General features: G+C 35.3%; 1 protein-coding gene across 5 annotated transcripts in view; it reads right to left on the reverse strand.

Moving 5' to 3' along the window:
* Positions 1-23,390, reverse strand: part of WWOX (WW domain containing oxidoreductase) — a 539,453-nt gene that overhangs the window by 409,120 nt on the left and 106,943 nt on the right. For all 5 annotated transcript variants that reach the window (XM_052795422.1, XM_052795423.1, XM_052795424.1 and 2 more), the window contains exon 6: positions 10,211-10,299. In XM_052795422.1, the coding sequence (XP_052651382.1) occupies positions 10,211-10,299 (89 nt within the window). The remainder of the gene's footprint in view (positions 1-10,210; positions 10,300-23,390) is intronic.

Genomic DNA, 23,390 nt, shown 5'->3' on the forward strand with positions numbered 1-23,390 from the left:
GTTAAACAAACACCACCAAAATGTCAACAGAGTTCTTGGCTTTGGTGTTCTCCCATTTCAAATGTAATGAAATAGTTAACCAGAAATTATGCAAAGGGAATACTTTCAAATCTTCCCATGAAGCAGAATGTCACACCATCTGGGGCACTTCTCAAGTGGTTTGAAAAGTTCACACTGTTTGGAATTACACAGAAATTCAACAGAAAAGGCTTTGCCGTATCCCCAAAGTCCCATAAGCAACTGTAGACCTATGTCACGGCCAGTAAAGAAGGCAGAGTTGTGACTTCTCTTCCACAAAGAAGCAAAGTCACAGCCCACCAGACTTTTTCATCCCGTAACTCTGAACACCCATGTTGCTTTCTCTGAAAGTTAGAAAATGGTGCTTCCTTCTGTGAGGGAATGCCTATATTCACAAAGGAAATAACCAACACGCAGGCTAGGCTTATGGCTCTCCAGAAAAAGGGTGAGTTAAACAACTATCTCCAGAAATCCCTCTCATTTTTACAAGCAGCACTGATGGGAAACTGAGCAACAAGAAAATCACTGAGAGTCAGACAGCAGCAGGAAATCTCAGAACCATGTATAATCTAACACTGACCCAAAAATATTTACTTGTTTGATGAAAACAAAACAAAACAAAAAAGTGCACTGCTTAACTCAATGAATTTTGGAAATGAATGCTTAATGCCTAACTTCCCTTTTTCTAAAAATATTGACTGAAAAGTCAGCAAAAATACCCTCTATTGCCACCTGTCAGCTAAAAGAATTGAGAATCCATGTCAGACAGGCTTCATTTTAAGGCAAGCCACTAACACTGAACTTAGAGCCCTGATGGATGACCTCCTGCTAGAAGCAAGGAAAATTCTCTGAAATTCATCCTACTGGATTTCTTTGCAGGATTTGACACTGTTGATCAGCAAATACTTCTGCTCCAGTTCCAAGAGATTACTGGGAGTGTACTGAAACTGTTCTGCTTCTTCCTTTGTACCAAATACATGGGAATTACTATGAGCAGCTGCCCCTATGTCTGCATAATATATTATCTGCATACTGCCATATAGGTCAACCATCTCTCAATCATTATTCATTACCTCTATAAAATCTTCAGTGTACAATTTCATAAAAGTTTGGAGAAGGAACAGAGGTCTCAACAGACTTAGAACTAAACAGAAAACATCCATTAGTCCTGGTTTTTCCTTTATTAGCTTTTCTTACACATACAGGGGAAAAAAAAACCAACTAAAAAATCCCCACATCATCTTACACCTCCAGAAATTAGTAAATTACCTTCCTTTGAAGAAAAATTCTATCACTTTAGCTCTAGGGGGACAGAAGAATTTGAGAGGCCTACTTTTCCTCTTAACAGGGTACAGAAGCAATTTCCACTATTGTGAAAATTTTAAAGTTGAACTTCTGAAGAGACATGCAGACCCAATATTAAATCAAGAAACATTTAAACATCTAATGTTTTTAAACATTTAACATTAACACTTTAAACATTTGTAATGTTGACCTCAAACTGACCTTAGTAAAACCTGCACTGCCCAAAGCACCTTCCCTCAAAAATGATCCAAGCTGGGATTTCTCCTTCCACTCTTGTATGAGTTTCACAAACACTACGCACAAAATAAGAAAAGCAGGGATGAGGTGTAATTTGTTGACATGACCTGTCTCCCACACTTGGCTAATTTATACACTGCAGGTATGGTATATGATACTAGAAATCACAGAAATTAGGAACTTTTTAATCTACATTTTTCTTATTTGGTATCATTACATCAGTAATTCACTTTCTTTTGATAATAAATTATTGCTTAAAAATGAAGCTCAGGATTAATATTCATACTTGCTTTTTAACTTACAACTACAAGGCAAGAGGGAGAAGGAGGAAGAATTATATTTTACAAGTGCGTGGTGTTTCCTCCTTCCATTAGGTTCATACCAGGGACTCTCTCACCTTTTGGGGTCCCACTATCCACAGCTCTGAATTCCCTTTTGCATAGCTATAATCTAACCCTAAATTTCCTCTGACTGACAGCGCACAGTGTACTCAGGGTATTGATATTAACAACACAGGTGAGTGCTGCTCTTCCCTCACCCCAATGCCATATTTCAAACCAAAATCCATCCAAGAAACCACATTTTCCTTTGTCAAAGTGTTGCATCTTTGCTAGTTCTGTATCCCTGGGGACTCAAAATACCTCCATACATGTGGATTTTGAAAGTCCTGGGGCCAGGTTGGGGTAGAAGAGGGATAGGATAGGGCTCTGCAACATAACTTCTATATCCATTCAACCTTCCAGCATTTCCATTCTGCATCCTCTTCCTTTTCTCAAGCCCTGGCACAACACGAGGAGTACTCTGTTCCATTCCTTGCCATGCCTTGCAAAGATATTTTGTTTTGTTTTGTTTTCAATCTCCCTGATGCTTAGGAGACAGCAGTAATGGAAATATCCGGAACCTGGTAATTTTCATTCAGCAGCTCACCTAAGGACATTCGCTACCTCAAAGTGGACACATATATCTTTTTCAAAATCCCAATAGCAAATCGTTATTTATGTGTATACACAAGCACTTACAAACAAGCATAAGCCAGCTATAAAGGAATATTCATTTTTGCAATAACCATGGAATGATTTGTTGTTTCAGCACATACTTCTAAATATATGAATTTCATTTGTACACAGTAAGTACTTGTTAGAAAAAAGAAAGCTACAACTCACGAGGAAGGTCAATTACTACTTTTATTACATATTCGTGATATTTCCCATTGAAAACAGCTAACTCCTTGGAAATTTTTGGGGGGACCATGGTTGATCATTCAAACAATAAAACACTTCATGCATTTTGAACATTTCACTTGCCAATGACAACTCCTTCCTCTGTTTTGCCTAGAGATATATAGAGCTGTAATAGAGTTCAGAAAGCACCTAGCAGCTGCATGCTGCCATTCAGACCTGAAAGATTCCATGTTGTGATAAAAATTAATGTACTTTGACATCCTCTGGGATTTTTGGTGCCTTGGGAACAGCTAATGAAGAAATACAACCTTTTCAGACTGTAACGCAAATTTTTGGATTCTAAGATTAAGACACGTGTGGCATATGCATGGCCTGTCTAATGTCAGCAGTAAGGCTTCCACACCCAAGTGCCAGAATACTCTGCCTTCCTGCGTTTTAGTTATCTCCCATAGAAAACCTTTAACTAAATAGACTAAATACATTTTAATCTGTATGTAATTAAATAGCTACTCTTGCCTTATATTTCAGAATCTTTAGAAGGCAGCATCAATTAAGCACACAGATCTTCTTAAAACCCATTAGGCTATAATGATGCAAAATCCTTGTTTTATTTGCAACAGAATACATTTTAATCAGGCATATTGTCATACATATTTTACTTCCTTAGATACTCAAAATAGCCTTCACAGCTGGTGTATCTTGTGGAAAGTTTTTAGGAAGACAGGACCCCAAGACTTTATGAGCCATCTTAGACTCAACTTAGACTTAGGCATAGACACATGGCTCAAAATGGGAACCAGAACAACCAGTGTACTGAGCAGAAAGCCACTGGAGGGTTATCAAGGTTTCTTCATTAGGTTACAGTGAAAAGGGTGCAAAGTGCCCAAAGACAAGTGGCACGTTCGCAAATTTTAGACAGCACCGTTATAGTCATAAAACTATGTAACAAACACCTAACAAAACCTTTCTGTTAGTAATACGTAAAGACACTTAAAATTTTTGCGGATGCCACTATATGTAAAGTTATGGTGAAATGTCAATCCTATCTTTATTTTAATATGGACTTTTTCTTTTAAAAAGAAAAAATGTTCTGAGGCAGGAGATATTTCCACAGTACAGCACATGAAGCGAAAGGTGATCTGGTGAAAATGTCATGATCTCTGCCTCCAGTAAAAGCGGGGAGGGGTTAAGCTTGAGAGATTTTTAATTTAAAAAATACTGGAAACAGTTTTTGGATCCACATGACTTGACACATGCTACCACAATGGGGTAATTGTGTATGAGAGCTTAAAAACAGAAGAAAAAAGAAAAAGAAGAAAAAAAAAAAAGAGAAAAAAAATTATGCAGAAAGCCAATTCCTAGGCTTTAATAAGGCACAGTACCACCACAAAGAGAAAAAGTAAGTTTCACCCTAATATTATTATGTATGTTTCAAATGCAGTCAGCCTTTGATCTTATTTAAATTTAAGATATGTGCTGTCTGCAACAGTAACTTCTGAACTATGCATGTTTCAATACTTAATTCAATGTGGATATTTCTTGATATCTCAAAATGTACAATGTTGTCCAGAAGTTTGTGCCTCAGTGGCACTGTCAGAACACCAGCTGTATTCTAAGTTAGGAAGGCAAATATAATAGCTCAACTGTTACTAGTTTTAATTCAGAAAAAGTATTCTTATAAATGGCAAAGAGTTAACAGATTTGTACGGTGTTAGAAAATATGTTCAAATTTTGAAAGACAATACTTAGTGGCAACAATCATCTCTGACAGAGATACATCTACTACAGAACCATTAAGCATATTGGCATAATGGAATCACTAATAATTCATTTAAATCATATATTCATTTTTTCTGGATCTTTTAAGTTATGTATGCAACAACTTGCTAAACAGATCCCATTTTTACCTATATATTTATATGTATGAATAGAATTTATCATACAATGTCTATGATTTAATTGGGGTTAAATTGGAATTAAAAAAAACAAATTAACACACCTGCAATAAGTCAGTTATAATGCATGAAAATGCAGAAAAACAGTATTCTGGAGTGAATTTTCAGCAGGCTCTGAAATCTTAATTGCACCCACAAGGTTTCAGAGCGCTTCTGCTTGCAGCATGAAAAATGAATGTACTCATAGAGTTTGAGGCCTCAGTTAAGGAGGCCAGCTGAAAATCTGGCCCTCTCCATTTTGGGTCTGGTTAGGGAAATAAGAAGAGACTAAAGTTCCAAATGGAGAATCATAATTCATAACTGCTGTCTTTTCCATATTTCTACACACAGCATAAGTGAATAAACTGTTAGCATATGCCAACTCTTACCACAAAAAAATTCCTATTTGAAAGTATAGGAAAGTAACTGCAGTGAAAATCTACATATGGAAGTCCTGCATAATTTTGAATTGCTGCTACCAATTCAGAGAATTCTAAGCAGTAGCTGTTGGCAAACCTTATTTTATATCTTTGAAGTAATTCAAGATTTTTCAGGATAATTTCATTTTTTTTCCTCAAACATTGAGAACATTAAATTGATGTCTTACTGTTTGGCTGAAGATAACTTTAATTCAAACCAAGTGGCGCTATGAACCACTCAAAACTAAAGATGCACATAAAATTTCATCTGTAACTTTACTGCTCACTTCTGCCTGCTAACTGTTTTGATCGTGGAAGTGTTCTTATGCTAAGGATCAGGCAAATGCCATGATATCGTGACTGTAAATATTGACAACAGGTAGCTATCTTGGAAATTTTAGAACTGAAACATTAGTGCTGTCCCCCAATTAAAGTAAGCAGGTTTTAGTCAAATATGTGATGATTAAACTGGGAAACAGATACCAAAGTATCACATCCACAAATCCACGCTCCGACACAAATACCAAATCCTAGAGACTCTGAACTATCTAACACTGACGCTGACTAAATTTAAATGCTACGTTGCATACAATCACAGGAGGGCAGTCATTTTGTCTATAAAGTGGATTAATACCAACCATAATTCCTCACATTGTGCCCACTCAATGAAGAGGAGATTCAATTCAGTGTTTTTTAGTTCCAGAAGCCTAATATGAAAGATTGGTTGGTCTGCCTCTTCCAACTGCACAAAAATCAGCTTATGCCAAATCCATCTTAGCCCAGAAGAACATTATTATAAACAGATCACTTATTTGATTTTCCATAACAGAGGCATTCAATCAACTGCCTGAGCTGGAAACTAGCAGAGGGGAAAGACTAGATACAGATAAAAGAAGTAACTTCAACAAATCTAGCCATTTAGGTGCACTGAGACCCCTTTTCCTACTCTCATCCTAACCATAGCACTGTCTTCACATGGAAGGAAGGTGGAGGTCATTCACTTCTGCTGAAAATATCCAGTGAGGAATCTATCTCCAGCTAACAAGCCAGGAATACTAAAAGATAGCCAGAAATCACAGTAAAATAAACAAATAAATAAATAAACCACAGAAATAACAGCATTGCATTTCAAACTATAAGAGAGTCTAAAATTAGTTGCCGTTACTGTAACATAATGAACTGGTGCTCTCTAAAGAATTTGTTCTGTAAATCCTTCAGCCATCTCTTTTACCAATTTAGACTTCCATTTTATGCATTAGTCACATTGTGTTCAGTTTGTACTACAATGAAATAAGAGGTAGATCAAACATTAAACAGCAATATCACTTTATTCTGTCTTCTCCCAACGATGACTTTGGGAGATCCAACTAAGTTACCGCGTTTAGCTTATTCTGCCCACAGAATCTTTGTAACTGTGAGTGCAAGAAAAACTGGAGAGCACTGTCCTGCACGTAAGGAAAGTTTATATTCTGCTACGATCACAGAACTGCAGGATCTAAAATAATCTACAAAACCCTTCTCCCCCAATAAAGCTCCCAAGCTTTATTTGAAACTGCATGGGTAAAAAAAGTCTCAGAAAGAGAAACAGCTGTATCAACTCTAGAGTACAGATAATGCAAACAAAAAAAATATTTTTTTTCTGTGAGGTTGAAGGATTTTCTAGAATGTATTTCTAGGAATACAGCATAATTTACCAGTGCTTATATACTCTTGAGCCCAAATTTTATCTGTGAACAAGGCTGCAACACCTAACAAATCCAAACAGGAATAAAAGATTCCTGTCAAATCTCAGAAGCATGATAACTTGAAGATGAATCATCTGATTTTTACTTTCAAACAAGGAAGCCTTCTTAGCTCTTAAGTACTACTCCAATTTATATTAAATGTTTCTTTTCAGAGTAACTCTTTCCTCCCATTTATTATTTATGTTTTTTCTCAGTGCTCCCTCTGTTGCATCATTTGTTTTCTGTATGCAACCAGCCCCTGTTAAATTCCTGCTGAGCAGAGGATGACATTTCTTCATTCTTCACGTAGTTTCCACAATCTCTCAGATTCTCAAGCACATTCAAGAAGGCGTTTTTTTTTCCTCTACAAGTTATTCTATTAAGGCAGGAGATTTACAATCTCAGCAATCTTCCCTCTGCTCCCTGCAATCCCACCACCACCACCTTCCCCAGCTGCAATAGGTTTTGATGGTTTAACTCACTGAAATTTAGGGATCCTTTTTCTGGAGTAGTTCCATTTTAGTTTTCTCATCCAGGAAGAAATCTGTGAAACACAGTCCTTGAAGACTCTTTTCCAATAGCTATCAACCAGGGAAGAACAGGCTCCCAGGCTGTGATGTGACTACGAATACACCTTTATATCTGCTGACAAAAAATAGTACCGAGAGCCACAAAATGTCCCAGAAAAGCAGAATTTCAAAAGACAAGGAAATCTATTCACTATATTATAAATTTTCAGTTATTAGGTTATTAGTTATAGTTATATAGTTATATGTTCAGTTATTAGTTATCAGGTGTCACCAAGACCAAAACATTCTGTAGAATACCAAAGTGTCCCAGAAAGCAATAGTGGACTGGAGAAATTAAGCAGACAATAAAACTATCTGCACCCAGAAATTTAAGATGTTCACCACTGAATACTAAAGGCCTCTTCACATTACATGTTGTGAGAAATAAGAACACAGATCTTTATTAAAATGTGTGTGTTCATATGAAATTTCTCCTTCACATTTTAAAATTATTGTAGTTTTTTCCCAGAAACCAAGATCTATAAAACTCAGAACTCAAACGGTAGTTTTGTTTAGAACAAAACCCAATCACTTTATTTGCTTTTCCTACTACTTTATTGTTAAGGAATTTGTAAGAGATTTTGTAAGAAAGAAAACTCTATACTCATAACATATTTCCTATGCTCATTAAGAGGACTTACAGCTACCTCAGGGGAACCAGGGAGAGTGTATCACAGTATGTCTTCTACAGGTGCATGAAATCAGGGATATCAAAGCCTTTTAAGAAAGTTAGGCTACCAGCTAACAGACTTGCCAAAGCATAAAGAACAAGGCTCAGTCTGTCACTGAAGCCTGTAAGATTTCTTTCAATTGCTCATGAAGCTACTAATGCAAAGGAATCACTGATCTGACAAAAGCCTCTGGACACTACAGCAAAACAAACAAATGAAGAGACATAAGTAGTTAGTGTACATTAGGGCTGGAAAACACATAGGCCTAGCATTGTAGTAATAAGATGCTACTGCCATATAATTGCTTTTCTGACCATATCCAGACATAGTTAAATCACAAAAAATCAGAGCCAGAAAGACCTAGTAGGTCTTCCAGTCCATTCTCCTGCCAGTGCAGATGATTGTAAGGTAACTCTTCTGTATCTGTATCAGATAAAAGATCTACTGCTACAGGCAGTGTGTGGGGTCTGGTTTCCATCCAGCCTCAGACTTTAAACAAAATACAACTGCAAATTCATTTTGGTCAAAACCCCACAAGTTTCACAACAGATACAGACCTTAGACTTTCCTATAATGCTTGGAGTAGTCCTGCCAGACACACACACATCTGAGCACAGATTCAAGACAGAAATATCTAAAGGCAAGGCAGAGGCTATAAATGCTGTCTATTACTAAATTTTTTCCAAATAAAATGAGACTGAAACATTAGTAAAACCTGTCCATCACTGACAACATAGCTTAACAGACCTACGCTGGTAAAACAATGTATGCCAACAAAAGTAAAAATATCTTTACTGATTCTGTGTCTTCTCATTTTCTAAGTTCGCTGGCAAAAATTGATTTAAGCATGTTCACTTCTAAGGATTTATAAACATGCATACCAAATGGACTAGCTAGGATGACCGTGATCTGATCTGCAACACACAAATCAAGTTAAGAGCTGCATTTGGAAGAAGGGTGGTTTTATCTTTTCACTGTACCATATAGTTTTTAAAGAAAAGTAGCATATTAAAAGCATGAAGAAGCTAAATTAAAACACTTACTGTTCTTATACTATGAAACCAAGTTAGTATTAAAACAGCAATACTGCAAGATTTTGTCTTTCTATTTCAAGAAAGTTTTAATATATGAAGATGATATATGATAAGAAAATATTGTTACCAAGGATTTTGGCAGTAAAGGAACTTGTGTTAGAAGTCAGTTTTGACAATTCTTTGAATCTAAAAGACCTATAAGTACTAAAATGTCATCTGTCTATCCATGTGAGATTTAGCTTTGGCAGTATTTCAAAAGTGAAAAAGCATTCTTTGTTATATATTTTCCCTACGACAATATATTTTGAAAGCTGTCTAAGAGGCCATATTCTCTTGAGAAGTACAGTAAGATGTATATGTGTTACAGAAATATTTGCAGAAAAAAACCCAAGTTTGAATACTCACAACAATCAATGGGTCAAACTGTGGATAAAAGCACAAAGTGTAGAAGTTACTGTCAAGAGTTGGCAGTTAAAGATTTCAAATAATTTCTTCAATTTAGAGATTCATTGTTCTGTTCAAGCTAAATTAAACAAACCATTTGGAAGCTAACCATATTATCTCCATATAAATTTCTCTATTGTTAAGTCATTATCATCATTGATGTCATTATCATCCCCTCTCCCCCTATTTTTTTTTAATTATGGACTATTTCAGGTACAGATCTAGAAAATGGAGCTGTCCGGCTCATAGGGCTATTTTTTTTAATGCTTTAAAAATAAAAAGAGAGAGAGAGAAGGTTAGAAAAGAAAGTAAGGCAAGGAGCGCACTACCTGCTCATCCCTGACCTCTTCCAAACCACTGCAAAACTGATAAAATTTGCCTGAGCTGCTTTTTATGCAGTTCAGCTTTGGCCTTTTTCAATAGCCCCAGGGGTATCAATGCCCCCTTTAAAGCTGGGGCTACACATGGAATAATGAGAGATCTGTAATTTTTTTTTTTTTTGAGATGAAAACAAATGATCTTTAATTTACGTTAAAAAGAAATCCTGTGAAAAGATTATTCACTAACTGTAGTTGCTGATCAGTCCATCTATGGTGAATTCTGCCAACTGTGCTCAGCTGATAAAGACATTAAAATAACAAGAAATTATTACATGTAATTTTCTGAGTACTTACACATTCTTGGATTTGAATGCTTCAGCAAAGTGCTGCACACTCTGAAGAGAAGCAAGGTCTAAGGTCATTGCTTCTACCTTGGCTTTATGCTGGAACAAGAGAAAATATAAAAAAAGATAAATAACAACAAGTGTAGTTCACAGTATCATGTTACAGTAAATGTGTTATGAAACTTGTCCGATTCCCTTGTTTAACATTATAACCCCAAAGTGAATACAAATCATCAAAAAGAATGGACGACCGCAACATTTAGTGCCAAAAGTGGTTCTGCTAAAAACATAAAGCTATGTAACACACAGCTTTATATAGTACAATGAATTGACACAAGGTAGTGTTAAGGTTAATATGGTATCTTTTTTTCCATTTTGCTAGTGAAACTTATATAACTCATGAAATAAAAAGTAGAGTAAATATTATTCTTAATGCATGGTATTTTTTACATACCATACTAATAGAAAAATACTTAGTAGATACTCTATAAAACCAGCTAAATTCAAACTTGCACATATTAATCCAAAACAATCTATTGTTCATAGCAGGTGATATAAAAGACAGTATAAAATTAGTATAGAAAACAACTGATCAGCCTACACAGTTTTCCGAACAATAAGAGTTTGCCAGTGCATAATATCTTCTAAAGAAATTGTGTATGTACTTAAAACAAACTTTTCACCTAGAAGATGACATGCAATCCCACAAAATGACAGGTTAACCTGAAGGTGCTAACCTTAGGCACCACCAGAACAACTCTTCCAAATATTTTCAGCTTTAAGATCCCTGTTCTCAGACCTTTTGAAACACTTACACTCCAAATCGCAGAACAAAATGAACCAAAAGTCTATTTTCATTCCAATCACTAAAGTGAAAGTCATCACAGAATCAAGTGGGCTGTGGTTCTTGCAAGCCACAGTTCTGAACTACCTTTCATTTGACTGCAGCCGTGTGTCTGCATCACAACATCCAACAGTTGTCTTCAGTTCTTCCACAAACGCTACACTTTAATACATCTATGATCCACTGCAAAACACCAACTGTCATGACATGTAAGTCACATAGATCCCCTAAGGAATTAAGAACGTGTGTATTTGTCTCACCCTCACTTTTAGACTCACTGCTGCCCAACACCACATAAACTCTCTGGTCCGTAAAAGGCGGCTGGCAAAAGCCCTGTACTCTCCCTAAACCTCAACAAGTCAACTTTCAGTCCACTCTGCTTAGCTTATTCAGCAAAAAGGAAATTAGAAGGACACTTCATGTAATTCCAACATGCTACCTACACCTACATATAACAGTCATGGTTCGGACTGGACATTAGCACTGTTAAAAGAAAGAGTTAGAAAAACATAGAGCAGTTAACAGTGCTACTATGCAATCAAAGGCAGCATTTGAGTGGAGAGGCAACAGGAGCTTAGCACCATGGTGTAACGGGGGATCTACTGCGATTACAAGGTTATACAATGAGCACTTCTGGCGGAACAAAAAGGAAGCAGCATGCACGTCAGCACAGAAGGAAGCCAAGAAGAGTGCTCCCATTGTCTCCCAAGTTCAAGCAATTCATCTGATCTCCGTGTTTCATTACCTCTGGTACTTTTCTCCCTACATCTGTTTTCTATTTCGCTAGCACCCATTCTGCCTGCTACAATTACCTTACAGGTTGGGTTTAAACAGAATGTCACTCAAATTCCTGTTGTCCCACTCCAGTCAGACTTATCAGGTCAGCAAAATAAATACAACTAAAATTTCGACAGGTTCAGTTCCCATAGGAAGTATCAATTGATGGAGTCTGAAAATGCTAAACCAAGCTTTGTTACGAAGAGGGTTTTTACCCTCACAAGATGCACAACATTCTGGAATTCATTTTGCCCCACTGGGTAAATACTTTCTCCTGTGCGATGGTCAGAAACTTAAGAAAGACTTGCTGCCTTGCATTATGCAATAGAGTTCCATAACAACTTCTCTTCAACTTTGCAGCTCAAAGCTGTTTACTTAATACAAAAGTAGTGGGCATAGCCGGGTTTATTTTGCTTCTGCTTTCCTCAGTTGAAACATTCTGCTGTTGCTTCCACGGGTCAAAGGACAAGAATGCTACATATACAGGACATAAAGGGAGTAACAAAAAATAATAATCAAGTAGTCCAACAGACTATACCACAAGCTGTTTGCTACTGTCCTCCTGGGGACACAGATTGAAGTCCACATGATATTACCCAGGTAATGATTTTCCTCTTGGTGTCACGTGTTAGTGACTTCTGCAACTGATTCCAAGAATAGAAGAGAGGTGTCTGTGTATTTCAAGTCCAAAAGAAAAAAAAAGTATGATGCCTCCAAAATACTTTCAGATTTAGAAATTAAACAGACTAAGACTGGCCTGGATTTGTGGATTAGTATATTGAAAATTTAAAAATCAGAAATTTAAAAATCATAAATAAATTATTGAAAGTGATAAATGGTTGACCATCAGACAGCAAATGCAAACTGTAATTATGTTTCTTCTGTACCAGTTCCATCAATGAAATGAGACCACCTTTCTATTCAAACTCCATTTTCTTCACTTCACCTTTTTTTCTTTTAGCTTTGATCCACATACAGTTAGAAAAAAAGACAAAGAAAACATTTGTTAAGAAATTCAGAAACTGTATCTAAAATGACCTGAAAAAGGAAATATGGAGAAGGAAAAAAAGGATGGGTTTAGGAATTTTTTCCACTGAATAGGTCAGCAAAGGCAAATGGCAAAATGAAATTTTTTTTCAACTTTCTCCCTGCTTTTGCTTTTTAAAAACCTGATGGTAACAGTCTGTATTTCCTTCATATATACACAAGGTACATACTGAGCCCAGAGACACCCTTTTGCTCTGTTTTCCTCATAGGAAAAACTGGAGCATGTGACATCCAAAGCACTCAGATCAAAACTTGCCACCTCAGCTTCCGAAGGCATGCAAAAAGACAAGCGTATTTTCTCCAAACAGTAACTGGGGAAGGAATCAGTTTACATACCATGAGCTTAGGCAAGCTCCCCAACTTTTCTGTTTCAGATTCTCCCTTGTCAACTGAGATTCAAGCACCTCTCATTCCACAGAGGTATTTTGTAGACCATCAATTCCTACTATAGTTTAAGAATGTGAAATGCTAAGCCTTTAGTATCAAATCATTTTCATTCCAAATTTTCACATTCTTAATTCTATGTCACACTTTCTTTAAAAAAAACTATGAATAAGGCAATACAATTGCAAGGTATGTTCTTAATAATGGAAGGATACCTCCAGTCAATGACAAGTAGAAGGTTTTTTTGTTTTCTTACAGTAGCTCAGTATTACCTTTGTTATAATGTTTTTCCTCTTTCCCTATCAGCCTAGGTAGCACATATTGTGGTATTTATAGAAAAAGAAGACATGTTTTTTTAATAAAAAATAAAACTAAAAACCACTTTTGCTAAAAGGCATCATAACTGTAATTGTAATCCACAGTCAGAACTGATTGTTAATGGTATGCTGCAAATCCTGATCTAATGTGTCATAATTGTATTATGGTGATGTCTCTCACCATTTCACTTCACATATTTTCAGTACTGAATTATGCCTCATTTTATGCTGTGAAATCTTAAATGGGACTTGTCACTTTCCCAAATACAGAAGGCAGTCTTAAAACTGACATTGTAAAATCAGCACGCTAAGGCAGAAAACTCCAGAACTTTAAAAATTAAATCAACAAAAGATATTAATGCTACCTCTATTTTCAATTACATCATTTAAGGGGAAACTAAATAACATGAGTGTAGAATAATTTAAAGAGCTCACTTCTAAATCACAGGATCAATACTACATGGCACTGTTGAGAGCCTGTGCAAAATGAGCGGATGCCCTTGCTGCAGATCCCCGGGACAAATGTCCCAACTGTGTCCAAAACCACTTTCACAACTAGACTCAGACCAGCTTCACAAACTGGCCAAAAGGAGAACAGACACAAGAGGAGGATATGCTTCTGCTGTCTACTGAACCTTGTGAAAACAAGGTCAGCTACAACCAACTGAAACAGTGCTTTTGGGATGGGGAGTATTTGCATTTCACGAAGCCCAAAGAGCAGTTCAAGGCTAACAATGTCTAGGCAGCAGCATCCTGCCTTTGAAGAAACAGCTGAAGGCAGATCGCTCTCCGGTTCCTAACAAGTCCTCATTTAAACACAACACAATAACATCTTAAAAAGTGCAAAGAAAAAAATTTCTCTTGTATTTCCCGATTTTATGCCCAGTTCCAAAACCATTTTATCAGTATTTCCAGGTAAGTTTCATTACTCTAAATAACACCAGAAAACAGTTTGTTTAGTTTTGTATGTAAGCTGCTCCCTATTGGAGCAAAAATATTAAAAATGCCTAAGTGCAATTGGTTATATTTTGCACTCATGCTAGAAAAATGCTTATTGAGCCAGAAACTAACAAGAAAGTGAAAACATCCAGAAAGCAAGCAATTTCACTATATGCAATGTATTGACTTTACAGCTTAAAAACTGTTTAAAAATGAACACTGCATGGTAGAGTAGTTTGGCAGTAAACATGATTGTGCATTTGTGTCTTGGTATTGAAGAAGGAGCCTTTTTTCATAGTGAATTTTTCATTCAAATGTAAGTGATGATTTACGTTAAATATAGGTAAAGCATAGCTACATTTTCCTGAAGGATTGCAAGGAAGTGAAGAGCAGTACAATAAGTTGAAGCATAAAAGCTTTCTCTGTCATAATATTTATTATAATGGCATATAAAATAGCTGAAATAAATAATAGATGACTAAAAGTAAATTCATATGATAAAGAATCTTTCAGCAGACACCATTACTTCTGACTGCTCCAGTTTCATACAGAGTTGAAAAGTCTTAATAAATATGCTGTAGCCCCTGTATCTTATGTAAGTACAAGTCATTTTGTAAGGGCCTACTTAAAGTGTAACATAGTGGACACTAGATAATTTACTGTATAATTTTACTCTCAAAAAATACCATGTATATATCTTTGATATTTGAAAGTCCCTAACTCAAAACTGAATGCATAGCACAACAAAAATATCTGACTTTGAGGAACTGAAAACGTAATAAATTGGTAAAAAGCAGTTTAATTTGATAAAGAAAAATCTTGATGACAACATCTTGGAATGCAAATAGTTCTTATATGCAGTGTGAGAAACAGAAAATCTTCAGAAAAAAAAGAACTTGACATCAAAGCTGAAGAAAAGTCTGTGGCATTATCTTAAAATAGGTAAAGTAAACAAATAGCCAAAACTCAGCATATGACAAGCAATGCCCAAATAAACCCATATTTCCATGTTGAGGACAAAGTAGAGCATGTTTTAGAAGCACATCTTACAATTTGACACATAGCTTATGACAGTCAATAGCCAGTGCCATGCACTATTTATGGAGGTACATAATAGGGAAAAAGGCTTTCACTCAGGATTAGAACTGTAAGTATTATTGTCCCTAATGTAGTCAACATTTGGTACCTCATGCAAAACTGTATTTATGTAATGCCAGCTTCATCTTGTTGTGTGCTTTGAATGCTATGCAGCTACTTCTCATGGAACTGATTGGGACAGATGAATCACACTGCTTTAAGAGTAATCCAACATATGTGCTAGATGTTTTAATAATACGTTCTTCTGCTACATTTGATATACCTTAATAAAGTTCATTAGAAGACATTGTGGTGGAACATTTTTACACTCATTTTTCTAGTTTTTCTCCCCTCCATCCCCCAATATCAGCAATTTCTACACAGTACTTTCAAATGTTCACTAACTTTATGCAAGAGAAGAAGGTACACGACACAAACCAGTATCCTAAATATTAATTATTTTATTAACCCATTTATGTGACGTACAAAGAAATAGCTGGGACTAATTGTGATTCTTCATGAAAATCAGAGATTAAAAGGATGTTCTTTCTTTCATTAGAAAGACAATTTATTTAGTAATACTTGGTTTCACTATTTCCCAATATATTTGTTTTACCTGTACTTTGGTTGTAATTTACTGGTGTAAATTTTTCTACGATTCATCTCGCTCAATCCTGCCAAACATGTTTTCATGCTGTGCATGAGCTCTCCCAAAACCTGATTTTGTAAAGCCTGGTTCTTCCTGCTTAAGTAACTAGATCTTCATGTTCTTCACAAAAATGGAATTCCTGCAGGGGTTGCCTTTATCCAAGCCAAGTGAATAGCACATATATAAAGACCTAATGGGTCAGTATGAGCCTGCAAATTGCTAGGATTACGGATCATCCTTGGACCTACATTTTATCTTGAAGAATTAATTTTTTTTTTTTCCTTGTCTCTATCCCTTCTCCAGAACATTTATGGATGTTTGGCAGAGAACAGCACTTATCTTTTTGGCATCATCTACAACTTAGAGAGGTAAGAGGCCTCTTCAGAAAAAACTGAAGCCCTCAGGCTCTAGTAGGATTGTACCGCAAATGAATGTCTTAAAGTTGCAATGGCAGTTCCACACACATGATAGCCTAGAACAAACACCTGAACTGGAGATTTAACTGTTGAGCTGAACTGGGTTATAAAAGCAACAGAGAAGTCTGGATCCTCCTTTAGGTAGAGATTAAATATAAAGGCAAAAACCAAGCCATTGAAATTCTCAAGATGAGAGACGTGGAGGAGTAATAAAGATGACCTGATATGAAGGAATTCAGTTTCTGAGGATGCTGTACACCAACCCAGCATTTGGTCCTCACATTTAAAGAAATCACTATTCACAGCAGTATTTTTCCTCTTCCAAATACTTAATTTACCTATAATTTAAAATCTATGTCACAAATACAACAATGTGACTAAAGTCTCTAGGTATAGTTTGTATATTTAACTTGGACGTGGAAGGGTTTTCTTGGTCATGCAATAGTAATTCTAAATTCCCCAATAATTTTAAAACTGTAACTCTTTCTATTAGTAAATGTCTACACATAAAAAGAAATGCAAAATACACTTATTCGTTTCTTTGTGGTTGCTTCATTTTTCAGATTTTAATATCTTTTTTTATAAATCTTCTGTAATAAATACCACTACAATAAGCAATAATGTTATTTCACAATCTTTACATTAGTTAACTCCTAGATCAATATCTCTGTAAATTTGGCTTTTTATATCTTCTGAAGATAATTATAAAAGAAAAAAGGAAAAATATCTGCATTTCTTTCTGAAATTAATATCTTCAGAGAAGTAAACTATGCCACAGCAATCCTAAATCATGCTTAAAAAGAGTAAGAGAAGTCAGTCTCCTAAGGACATTTTTTAAATTATTTATTCCTTAACCAGAGAGAACAAAAACACACACACACAAAAATTACTAGACTATAATTTCAGAATACGTCAATTTGTAGGATCCAAATGTCCCTGATTTTTCCTGGATGCACATGCAGGCAGTACACATCTGCTTCAATAACAAGAAATTACATGCATTTAAAAAAAAAAAAATCTACCGCAGGTTTTGGCAATAGGAATTTGTTTAGCTCTTAATGTACGTGAACTGTGGGTATTTACTTGGGAGCCTACTTTTAGCTGGATTTTTCTTCTTTCCCTGGATATAGATCACTTATTTCCGTCTCCAAACGCCCATTCCTGTAAAGCTCATTTGAATTTATCTTGGGGAATCTCAAATAATCTTGGCAATATATTACATGTATATGGTTTACTATTCTAATAAACATATCTTCTTGTTTACAGAATAATCGAGGGAGCCTGGGAACATGTAACAGAATCTCAACTGTGGAGAGCCTCCTATTCAAATGCTTTCAATTCTTTTCATTCTGCAAGATTTGAAGTGATAGCAGAATACATTTTCAAAAACAGCAACAAGGCAAACAGCACTGGGATAATTTAGAAGTTACAGACTTTGTTTCCTTTTAAAAACTTCCTCCATTTGAAGTTTTTAAGATTAAATAAACCCAGTTTAGGGGTTGCTGAGAAATATGCAATATAGGAGGCAAATATTGGATTTGTTGGAAATGGCAGAGGCTGGATGAAAAAACAGTATTTCTAAACAGACTAAACCAGTCACATCCCTATTGCAATACAACATTATTGTTGTTAATTATCCATAAAATTAAAGATGTGTTATCTTATATGTACAGCTATACATGCACCGATGTATAAAACTTAGAGCAGGATTTCACATTAGAGTTTTTATACATAGAGGAAAAGTTAGCATCCCTACTACAGATGACAAACAAGATGAGAAAAGCATGATGGTCAAAAGGGCAACAATGTTTAAGTAAATACAAAATGAACCCTTTTTCCCTGTTCTCTCATGATCCATAATCATAAGCTATGTTGTTGCCTGAAAGTGCAGACATGCACTGTGCAGTGCATTAATCCTTCAAACACTAACAGATGCTGGCAGGGATTTAGGCTGGAATGTATTTACAAAGTGACAAATTATGTTCCGTATTATACAGAGAGAGAAAGAGCACCCACAAATAGGCTGATAAATGTCAGCTGCAGTCACGACAAACGGTTTATTTTTATTATACTGTAACCACAAATGTTTTTTGCAGGGAGGCCCAAAGATTTATTTGTTGCAGGAAAAAACAAGATTATATATGACACAAAGTAATAACTGTGAGATCACTGATGTTCTGGGCAGCTTGCCCTCCTGGAAGCTACGTTCAGATTGAAAAATGTTGCTTAAAAATGGTATGTTATATGACACAAAATAAATAGTTCATAAATCTGTATTGAAACAACAATAACTAATAATTAAAGACAGTCTTAGGACATGGCTTATACAAGTTAAAAGGAAAGCATACTATTTCCTTTAGTGGAATATTGAAAATGAAGCCACAATATTAAAATAAATCTGACAAAATTGTTTTAGATTAAAAACAAAGTGCTATAATTGCTAGATGGAAGCAACACATTTTAAATGTGGTCATAGTGCTATATGAACATTTAGTGTAGCACAATTAATTGGCAGTACAGTGACGTCTGCAGGTTTAAAAATGCATTGCAGCTAGTTTGAAGTACATCAAAGCTAGCCAGTAAGATTTAAGGTACAGTTCTTTCCCCCCACTCTTAATAGTAGGAAAATACAAATATCAATATGGTTAAAAGTCAACACTTCTTTAGTCATGAATAATTTCAGGATGCTTCAACATAAATAGAAATAAATATATGAGACAAACAAAGAAATGAAAGAACTGAATAATTAGCTATTCAAGGCATTTCAATTGGCAGTTCACGGTTACAATCTTCTAACTTTAAACAATATAATGTAAATATCTTACAGAACAGTATCCTCAAAAAAATACACACATATACAAATTCTTTTGTTTCCACAACTGTTCGCATTCCCTCGCTAAGAGATACAGTGAAGATGTTCACATTGTTATGTAATTAATTTTAGAAAGTGAAATAAAAGGACTGAATCACATTAGTAAAGATTTCTTGTACAAATAAGGGTTGGCAGGATCAGGTTCTTAATATACACTCAATACATACAATATAGACTTGAAGAAAAATATTAAGCCTTTCTGCATGCTCAAGAAAATATCAGGAGTGTTCAAATGAACAGTACTAGCATATGGAAACCTGCCATTATGCCACTAATCTGTGATCCTAAAAGGAAGAAGTTTTTCTGTACTTTCTTTCTAAAGAAATAAAGATTGCGTGACAAAGAAAATATGAACGAAATAAACACAAAGGCTGGAATTAAATTACTGTGAAAATGTGGTCCATCTCAGGAATCATTTTGTTCTACTTGTAATCAGCAATATAGATATAAAACCAAACACATCATTAAAAACATAATGTAATTCCAGGGTTGTCTAAAAATCTGAGATCAAAGTCTAGACTGTGTATTTTACAGATGCATAAAGCTGACGGCATTCAGACACAGACAGGAGGGGTCATAAGGCCATGTCCCATTGTTATAATAATTAAGAAAGTTTAAAATGGCTTTGGTGTAAATGTGAATGAAGTCCAAAATCAAGTGTCTTATTTTTAAGCACCACCAACATGAAAAGCTCTGAAATTTTCATTTACTAAATACATATGAATTTTCTGATAAAATTTTGATCTCTAGATAACAAAAGTACTCCAGAAAATAATTGTCTCATGCAGCAGTATAACGGGAGAGTTGATGGTCACCTCTCATTACACTTACTAGAATACTTATTTCCTAAATACAACTTGCCAATGAACAATATAGTGACAAGGATGGAGAGTATGCCTTAAAAACTATATTCTTACAAGTATTTGTACATACAAAACAAGGAAGTGCTGCCATTACAGCAAGTAAAGCAGAAAGAAAAGCATAATAACAAGCTACTTTAAATATTTGCCTGAAGAATAGGTGTGCAAGATTGATATAAATGCTTTATAGATAAGAGGGAGAGGGAAGCAAGGAAGAAAAAAAACCAGCCACCACTGCCTTTCCCCTTCATAAAAGAAGCAAAACTGAACACAAAGAACTGAAGATGAAGAAAAGCAGCATGCTAAGTTTGTGAGTAATACTCTCTCTACTGGACAGAAAGACTTTTCAGATGCCTTCTGCAGTTTTGCAACCGTAAGTGTTAATACCACGTTTTAATATAGTCATTCAATTATTAAATTGTTTTTAATTTAATGGCTATTGTTACATAGCTAAATAACTGGCACATATTCTACCTTAAAATTTTGCTTTTTAAGCAAGTAGCTTAGGCTTTTCCCAAATTTTAAGGTAAATACTGGCTGTACCTACCTGAACACCTGAAAAAATAGCAGCTACTGTATATCTTACCCATATGCCACATGCAAAAATGTAAAACACATAAAAAAATTTCAAAAAGAAAATTTCCAAACAGATGTTTATAAACAGAAGGTAACGGATAAAAACCCAAACACAATGCTGCATTATGTTACATGATTCACTGATGAACCCATTGGAACTACAGCAAAAAGCCCTTCTGGAAAACTTCCAGAAATTAAAAGGTGCAAACAAGCTGCCTAATACCCTTGCGTAGACTGAATTCTTATGAAGAAAATAAAGTTTATTGTCTGGAAACAGAGAAAGCATGAGGAAAGCACTAAAGCAATGGAGGTGAACAATTAGACAGATGTTCACTTAAGGAAATAAAGAGAACAGAAGAAGCCATCACTGAGGAATTTTACGAGAATACTGACAACTCTGCACCTCATCAAGGGCACTGGTAAAGTTAAAGCCACTGAAGCCATTTCTGCTCAACTCCAGTATAACTGCTGACCTTGCAAAAGTCTGCATTTAGCAAATGTGGCTTAGGAAAATAGCATTATACTTTTCATTTTACTATTTTTTCCCAAACTCCATCTATACACTGTACTGTATATTTCAAGAAAATTAACTTTATTTCCTTGTATAATATTACATATACTCAGAATTTTTTCCTAACTATGCTCAGGTATCAGGAAAACCTATATTTAAAAAGCTTTTGTCGATTAAGCAAAATTAAATACTGTCAATCAATTACATCTGATCTTCATAAAAGTGTATATGTGAATAGCTGGAATGGCTTTTGCTTAATATGATTATATACGTTTCTAAAGTAGTCAGGATTTTGCATAAGATGCAATACGGCAGTCTGGACATGTTTTAGAACATACAGCTTTTGGCATTTAACTACTGAAAGAATAATGGAGAAAAAGCATATTTTGTTGATAAACTGTCTTGTTGAGCAAAAAAAATATGGACATGCAGGCAAAAGGAGAAGGAATTAATAATAAGAGGCAAGATTTTTTGGCAAGGACAAAAGTCTTACTTTTCTGTGCTCGTGCAGGCTGAGGTACAAATGTAATTTGTTCCACAAACATATCTCTATTGTTTAAAATACCATTTCAAAACTCTGTTTGGTTTATGATAATACTTCCCTTGCAGATTTTCAGAAAAAAAGTTTCCTCCAAATCTCAAGTGCATTAATGATTTCTCCTTTTCTTTTAGCTACTCATATTTTCAAAATTTACTGTCAAAGTAATCAGAAACTGTAGCCCAGTATCACAAACACAACTTTCAACACTTTCTTGTATGCAGTGGGCTGCTTCCCACAACATTCATCAATTGTTTCTGAACTGTAAATATAAATATGATATGCATCACCTTAGTCACACAGTACAGGGTACACAAATCACGGAAGTGAACTCTCCAGTTATAGTTACCCAATTGCCAAAGGGTTCCCACCAGCGCTGGAAACTGGACACGTCAAACTTGTTCTGTAATATCATTAGCATAAACAATTTGGGTATCGGGTTGCAGAGATAGGGAGGAAGTACTAATTAAAAGCTATGTCCTTATCTAAATGTTACTTGTACACAAAGAAAAAAAAAAATCCTATGAAGTAGATTTTTATAAAGTACTCCTTGTCTTGAACAGCACCAGACTGCCTTTTTTGAGCATCAGCCACCAGTTCCACTTACAAAAAGGGACAGCTCATTCATTGCAAATGGTTTTGCAGTGTTTGCAATACAATCAGTAGTTTGCCCAGGTCTGCAGGGGACAGCCTGCATATTTCCCACACACTAATGTTTGAAAGTTCCCAGTAACTCGGGAGAAATGCACAAGAAAATTTCATCATTCACATTTTAAATAATATAAAAGATGTAGAATGTGATTGATTTCACACTAGAGAGAATTGAAATTACAGTTATGGGATAGTTTTTTTCATGTACTGTAAGGTCAAGTAATAGTAAATAATTAATGAATTATGAAACAAATTTTCTATAAGGCAACACATAAATTCTATTCAATAAGACCTGAAAGTGTAGTTACACCAAAAAGCCATATAATATATCACAAAATGAAGAAAATGCACGATGCTGAGGAATAAAGGGGGGGCTGCCATTATATTGGAATAAATGTTACTCTTCTGGAATATAAATAACATCTTTCCATACATACACATCATTTTCATAAGTTTTACATCTCATAATCTGCAAGAAAAGGAAAGGATTTTCAAAAATTTTTGCTGTTGCTTTTTGTAGCAAGATCTATTTCCTCATCTCTCCAGCAGTTAGAGAGGTTCTCATGCATCGGAGAGTAGAACGATCAAGTGCCTCATGGCCTGGACAAAACCACAGGGCTCCTTCTCTGATCTTATTTGGCCTGGGCTAAACTCTACAGATTGTGGATCTATATTCCTTCTTTACCAGTATAAATGTCACTCTCTTCGATGCTTAGGCTGTCTCTTAGAATT

Source organism: Harpia harpyja, chromosome 9 (genome assembly GCF_026419915.1).
Source record: "Harpia harpyja isolate bHarHar1 chromosome 9, bHarHar1 primary haplotype, whole genome shotgun sequence".
Classification (NCBI taxonomy): Eukaryota; Metazoa; Chordata; class Aves; order Accipitriformes; family Accipitridae; genus Harpia; species Harpia harpyja.